The 7,730-nt window shown below is 35.5% G+C and overlaps 1 protein-coding gene across 1 annotated transcript; it reads right to left on the bottom strand.

Annotated features, from left to right (window-relative positions):
* Positions 1–6,641: 6,641 nt before the first annotated feature.
* On the bottom strand, positions 6,642–7,154 carry LOC145824331 (uncharacterized). The gene has a single exon (XM_082923973.1). The coding sequence runs from the start codon at positions 7,152–7,154 to the stop codon at positions 6,642–6,644; it is 513 nt and encodes a 170-aa protein (XP_082780099.1).
* Between the last annotated feature and the right edge of the window lie 576 nt (positions 7,155–7,730).

The raw sequence follows: 7,730 nt of genomic DNA, 5'->3' as shown, positions 1-7,730 counted from the left end.
GGTGTGCCCGCACCCTCAAAAGGCGTGCCATCAAAAGGCGTGCCCGAATGCATCAAAAGGCGTGCCATGAAAAGGCGTGCCAGTTTGTCGGCGAGAAGAGGCGCGCGATGCGCGTGGCTGCCTCGGCTATTTAACCAAGACAGAGCTGAGGCAGAGGCGAAGACAAACAATTGGCGAAAATCCTCTGAAAAACTCTTCGTTTTGCTGAGAAGGTTTTGCTGAGAAGATACTCTGTAACACTCTCTATAACACTCTGTTGCCCAGAAAAAATGGCTTCGTCTTCCCGCGGGCTGCTTACCCTCTTTCCCGACCTCAACGAGTCCACAGGAGAGAGAACTGGTGCGGTGGCCAGTGAACCTCAACCAAACACTGCTGGGTTTGCTCCGCTGAACTTTCCGATGCGGTCTGTGGAGCAAAAAATGGCGGTGCAGTCGGATGTGGAAGCCAATCAGTATACGTTGAAGGCATGTGTGGAGTCCATGACGGCGGTCACAAATCTGTCGCACCGGCTACAGAGTAGGACAAATGAGGTGCAGCAGTTAAACTCCCAGCTGGCTCTGCTCCAACGCATGTATAAGGATGCGCGAGCAGAGATAAGCGTGCTAAGGGCAGAAAACAAGGAGCTGAAACGGAAGGCCACCGTGATGTTCCGATTTGGAGGGCCGCCATATGTTGCAATGGAGGAGCAGGGCGTAGTGATGATGCCCAGTGGAGTGGGAAACACGGAGGCAACACCGGCAAGGGCCGTCCAGGACGGAGGCAAAAAGAAGAGACCTGCAGTAGAGTAGAGAAGAAAAATCCCACTGTGGGTGTGGGTGTTTTGTTTTGGTTTGTGTTTTTTTTTTTTTTTTTTTTTTTTTGTTGTAAAATGGTGATCGGGGTGAGCCCCAACATGAATAAAATGAGTGTGGTAGCAGTTCTTCTTCTTCTGCTGTTTTTTTTTTTTTTTTTTTTTTTTGTTGAATAATAAAATTAAAAAAAAAAAAAAAAAGAATACAATAAAATAGAGAAAGAAAACAGAGAATATTTATGGGGGAGGATGTGCAAGCGGTGGAATATATTAAAGAGGTTTTGATGAGTGGGTGCATAGAGGAAGAGTGGTTTAAAAAAAAAAAATAAATAAATAAATAAAAAAAGGGACCATGTGTATAGGTCTGATTAAAAGGGACGAGAGAGAGAGAGAGATAGTGGGTGTGGGTGCCTCCATGTGTGTGATCTGTGTGGAAGGAGAGAGAGAGAGAGACCCACGTTGACTCGGATATAGGAATAGGGTTTGTGGGCATAGGCGACGATGAAGAGGAGAGAGAAGAGGCCGAGGGGTTTGTAGACGACGGCGAAGACACGGTCGACGGAGGCGGCCGGGTAGAGGGAGGAGAAGTAGTCGACGGCGGTGATGAAGGCGTTCCAGGGGAGGAGGAAGGCGCAGCCGAGAATGAAGTAGATTGTGTAGGCTATGTTGAATCGGAAGCTGAATCTGTTGTGGGCGATGTCGCCGGTGAAATCTGTATCTGATTCCGGCGGATCATCGCCGGAGATGGGTCCGATCATCGGACTCCGATGTGCGGGGTTGTGTTATTCGGGTGATTGGGAGTGGCATGTGGAAACAGAGGAGGCATGTCTCAATGTGTGCTGTCCCATGTACCTGTGTGGGTATGGCAGTCGTCGTTTTTTTTTTTTTTGTTTTTTTTTTTTTGTTTTTTTTTTTTTTTTTTTTTTTTTGTACTCCAACCCTCTGTCCAGAGAGAGAGCTAGAGAGAGGGAGTTGCAGAGAAAGAGGTGCTGAGAGGTTGATGCCGGGTGTGGTGTGTTATGTGTTTGCGGAGTTAGTCAGCGTCGACGTACGACATAGCGTGAGTGTTCGACGGAGAAGGCGGAGATCTGCGTCGGTGGTGAGCTAGCAGGAGTGGTAGTGAAGTGGTGACAGGTGGCGTGGTCGGCGTAGACGGTGATGGTCCTCCGACTGTGACCGGATCTGGTGATGTGATAGTGAAGTGTTGTTGAAGAATCTGCCATTGAAGAAGAAATTAAGGAAATTTGGGTTTGTCCGGCGGACGGCCAAGGCGAGGCTGCCGCCCGCCGGTGAAGCGGAATTACTAAGTTCTTAACCAAGCTCTGATACCATGTAAAATACTGATGTATTATTATTGATTGTATTGTTGTGTATATATTACAAGATTGATGTATATTGATTTGTATGTTACAAGCTATTATATAGGAGAGGTGTGAGGTAAGTGAGTGGTGGTAGTGGATGGTAGTGGAGGTGGTGGGTGGTAGTGGAGATGGTAAGTATGTTAAGTTTAGTGGAGTGGATGTAGTGGGTTAGGTTAGTGGGTTAGGTTTAGTGTACATTAACATAAATCATAAAAATAATCTTTTTGCACGTTGGAGTAAGACAACGTATGAGAGTCTCGTGGATCTGCACCATTTTTCAACTCTAGATATACAATTTTCAATTTGTTTCACAACGTGAAGTTTTGACGTGTAAAAACTTAGATATTGTTTAGGTCTTGGTTGGTAACATTATTTTTTAACTTAAAAGTTAAGAAGCTATTAAAAAAAATCAAAAAGTCAACGACTTATACTAAAAAGTCAAAAATTCTATTTTCTCTCTACTTTTTACATATCTTTTTGTAAAAAATAAAAAATTCATCCCTCACATACTATTTTTTTTACATCATATTTTAACCAAAAATCAAAAAGTTACTAAAAAAATCTATTCCCAAACGAGGTCTTAGTTAATTAAAATATTCATTTTTATTCTATAAAAATATTAAAAAATAATCATTTTATTACACATTCATTTCAATAAATCAAATATTATGTAAAATATTATTATTTCATCATTTTGAGCTTTTAGAGCAGCTAATTATTGACATGTCTCTCCTTCAATCCAATGTTGGCACTTCCCAACAAGGTCAAATCATAGTGCGGAGGTTTTCAAATTGCTTCCCATGACTCCCATAGGAAGTGGCAACCAAATGAATTCATTTTCCCACTTTCCCATTTTCACTTTAAAGTTACTGAAATGAGGGGGAAAAAAAAGTGGTTTTTTTTTTTTTTTTTTTTTTTGCTCAAGGCTAAAGTGGGAAGTTCCTTCCTCAATTGGTCCATGCTGAGGGATGAGAGAGAACATCTCCATCATAATACACAATTCCAAAAGTTCACCATACTGAAAACCAAATCACTTTTTCCTTGCACCGCACTCAATCATCTCAATCATAAAGAAGGGTAAATTAAAATGACATTTACTCTCTTACAGCATTTTCAATAACAAATGTTATAATAATATTTATTATTATTATAATTTGACATTGGACAATAGTAAATTGTTAAATTATAATAATAGTACTCTAATAATCACATGTCATTTTGATAAATTTCAATAAACTTTTCCTCAAATTTCCTAGGTGTTACATGGATATAAGTTTTTTAATGATTTTTTTATTATTTATTTTTTGTCTTTTGTGATCTTTTTAAAACTTTTTATAAAAAAAATTAAATATTTACATTCTACCCGACTAGACAAATACAAAAAATTGAAAAAAAAATTAAATAATTGAAAAATTGTTGTCTTCATTTCAATATGTTTGTATTTTTTCATAATAACAATGAAAAATTAAAATTATATTGAAAAATACATTACATTGAAAAATCAAAATTATATTGAAACAGAAATACTAAAAATTATATTGGAAAATAAATGACATTGCAAAATGAAAGGTACATTCTTCCCCAATTATATCTTCATCAAGAGGCAGGGGAAAATCGTAATTTGGGTTGCTCACATGTACGGATCACTTTGCGAAAATCTCATTCTTGCGCATTATATAATAAGCTTTCAGCTGAGGGTCCATATTAGAAATGTCCGCAATCATTATGGAATGTTCTTCCTTTGTCATCTCAAGTTCTTTCATTTTCTGCAATACTTAAGCCCTTGTATCTTCTCTTTTAGCTTTTTTCATTTCTTTCTCAGTAAAGTGTTGGTTAAATGTCTCTAACAAATTATTAAATTTGTGGACTTCAGCTTCAACAACTTGACTTTTTTGAAGTAATTCTTTTACAAATTTCCTACCTATAGGCCTTTTACCCCTTGTAGGGACACTATTATCACCAACACTTGGATTGTTACCTTCAGTTAGACTGTTATCGTCTTGAAGAGAAATACAATTATCCATAGGGGAATCAGGGACTGAATCGGTAAATGGTATATGTATTCTTGACTTGACTGTATTCGTAATAGTCACATCTTGCCACTTGATATTATTTTGCAACACTTGCCAACAATGTTCAAAAGGAAAATGCTTTTTTTTTTCATCTTGATGGTATACAAATTTTGTTTGAAGCATCTGTATGGATAAAATATTAAATAAATTAATTAGTTAATTTTTTTACAACATGAAATAAAAAAAACTAATATAATAAATGAAGATTAAATCTTACTACATCTTACTATATCAACTTGAGATGGTACTTGGGTGTACATTTTTAACTTGTGCTAAATACCCACGAAATTTGTTAGAATATTTCATGATTGTATCCCATCGAGATTGGATATACACTTGTGTTCTTAATTGATCATTCTGAAGTGAGCAATAATTTTCATAAATTCTCCCCCAAAAGTGAGCATAAGATTGCGAATTCCCAACAATTGAATCTTTATAAATGTGATACTAAGCTTTACAAAAGTGCCACATCTTCATTAATGGTGCATGATTTTCCTCTATTTGTTTTTCATGAACCTTCCATAGTGATTGTGTGAAAAAACTATAAATAAAAATATAATTTGGGAGATTTGTTGTGAAATGAAATTGAAAAAAAGAGAGGAGAAAAAGAAAAATATAATTCACAAGGCTTGCTTTGAAATGAAATTAAGATTAAGGGTTTGAATTCATAGAATTACAAAATATGACCCTTTTTTCTAAATATGGCCGTTGAGAATTTAAAACAATATGGCCTTTTATTTATAGCTATTGTGCTTCTGTTTTACAATTTTTTTAATTTTTTTTAATTTTTTTAATGAGCAAAATAGCAAAATTGTTGGCAATCCAACGGTTGATTAATGAACAAGATCTCAGCCGTTGATTAAATAACAATCCAACGACTAAGATGTATCCTCTAGAATGATCCGCTCAAGAGAAAAACCCATTTTTCTCTCTTACTCTCATCGAACCAGTCAAAGATAATGAGAACATCTGTCTCTCTCTCAGGTGTTCAATCTTTGTCAAAACAGCCACGACCTCCTTTCTCACCATCTTCATCAAAAACCCTTTTCTCCAAAACGTGATTGTCAAAACCCCTTGATCATCACCACTATTAGACGCGATTGCTAAAACCAGTCTTTTCTCTCTCTCTCTCTCTCTCTCTCTCTCTCTGTGATTTGCATTATCACTACTAACACCGATCATCAATCACCGATCTCCGAGTTTAATGGAACTCCAGTGTTTGACTGAACACCACTGTTTACACTTCGATGGAGCTCGATCGGTCTAGGAATGAGCCCTACAAGTCGATGAAGAAGAAACCCTAGAGGTCGATGGAGATTGAAATGAAGAACAAGTTCATCAATCACGCTAGAATCTAGGTATTTATCTTTTAAATTCATTTCTAAAATTTATATAAATTTGTGAAATTTGGGTTGATTTGTTCTTGACTAAAATTTGGGTTTGATTTGTTCTAAATTGATTTTGAAATTTGTGATTTGTTCTAAATTGATTCTGCTATTTGTGAAATTATGAATTTGTAAAATTTGTGGAACTTTGAATGATCATTATTGAATCGAATTCTGTTTGTGGAACTGAAATCGAATTCTATTTCTAAAATTGAATGATCATTATGAAATCGAATTTGTGATTCTATTTGTTTATGAAATTTGTGGAACTAGTGAATGAAATTGAATTTGAGAGGCTTTTCTAGTGAATGAATTTTGTTTTTTCAACTGAATTTGGAGCCAAAAATTTATTGATATTTGATGATGTGACATGTTTGGCACATGCTATTCAACCTACCAAATTTGAGAATAGAAATGGCATCTACTATCTTTGGCAAGAAGAATAGCTGGTCGTTGAAGGCCCTTTTTTTGTCACTCTTGTCAAATTATAACTTTGACAGCTCCTTTGGCAGCTCTATTAGAGATGCTCTTACATATGTTAATAGGGTGATCAAATTACTATATTATTCCTTAAATATTTTATATTAAATATGTACTAATATCAAATGATATATCTACCCTCCTATTTCCCTAATGAATTTATTTAATTAACCTTATTCTCCCAAATATGAGCATTATTCAAGTATTGAATATGAATGTCTAACTATTAGAGACTACCAGTCTATAACAACTAAAATATTAATAAAGTCTAACACAATCAATATACCAAGCTCACTGAGTCAAGCCTAACAACCACTGGCAGAGCCAAGAATTTAATGTAAGGGGGAACCTATTAATTATAATATCAAATTTTTTCTTCCCCAATCAATAACAATAACATAATAATAATTTTTTGAGCTAATATTAAACATTAAAAATTAATATTCATTACAAAAAGTTTTTAATTTTAAACTTTTACAATTGACCCCGACAAGTTTTTATCTTTTAAATCTTTCCATGATACTATCATTGTCAATGCCATAAAAAATCTCTCTTAATGTAGGTAAACCAAGCTATCATTCATCCATTCATCACCCATTCGGTTCCGCAACCAATTCTTCACAATATTCATAGCTGAAAATATCCTTTCAACAATAGCAGTTACAACATGCAAGATTAATGCTAAAGTCAAAAGCAAATACACCAATGGATATATTTTGTCTCTTCCAGTCTTCACCATTTTCTTAGTAAGATCGATAATTCCATTCAACCTTGATAACTCACTACTAGATAGCATGTCGATAATATATGTATCAAGTTGATCATTAAGCACCATGAACTCCACTGAAGAAAATTCTTTGGGATAAAATTCGGCAAGATGAATTAACTTTTTCTTGTCAAAACTAGAAAATGAGTTAGATGGATTCAAACATGCCACACAAAGTAACAACTCAGTATTCGACTCAGTGAAACGAACATTTAGTTCTTGAATTTGCATATCCAAAACAATGTAGAATAACTTAGCTCGATAGTGACGTAAGTTTATAATTTCTTGAGCATTACACATTTTTTCTCTCGAGCTACAAACATATCATCCATTTGGGGAACATCAATTCATGCTTTTCACAAAAAGACAAAATATCATCAAGTAAAGATGTTCACCCACTCTCTCTCATCTTTTGGAGTCGTACTTTAGAAATTTGAACTAAATCCATGGCATTAACAATATCTTGATATGTCCTTTATAGTGCTTACGATAACTCACTTGTAATAGCCAATATCGTTTTCATCAAATGAAGGTTGAATACAAACTCAAATGATTGAATTAAGTCCAACAATACATTTGCTTATGCTCGTTGTTTTGAATTTGAACCATTCTCCAAAATCATTTCAAGCACATCAATCACTATTGAAAACATACCAGCCAAGCTAACTAAAGTACCATAGTGTGAACCCCAACATGTATCACCAGCACCTTTAAGATTAGTTTCTTGATTTAAGCCTTGCCTACTAGATAGCTCTCTAGTATTAAGTGCCTCAGCAACTTTTGCAGCTTGCTTCTCCCTAATAATATCTCGACATTTGCATGATGCTCCAACAACATTCACCACATTAGAAACCAAAGTGAAAAGTAAAACAATTT

This window comes from Camellia sinensis, chromosome 4, assembly GCF_055761805.1.
Source record: "Camellia sinensis isolate YWXY chromosome 4, ASM5576180v1, whole genome shotgun sequence".
Classification (NCBI taxonomy): Eukaryota; Viridiplantae; Streptophyta; class Magnoliopsida; order Ericales; family Theaceae; genus Camellia; species Camellia sinensis.
The sequence above is the reverse complement of the archived record's forward strand: the minus strand, read 5'-3'. Positions and strand labels throughout refer to the sequence as shown.

Bases quoted from the DNA above. Each gene is read 5' to 3' on its own strand.
- LOC145824331 (XM_082923973.1), bottom strand. From the start codon at position 7,154: ATGTGTAATGCTCAAGAAATTATAAACTTACGTCACTATCGAGCTAAG.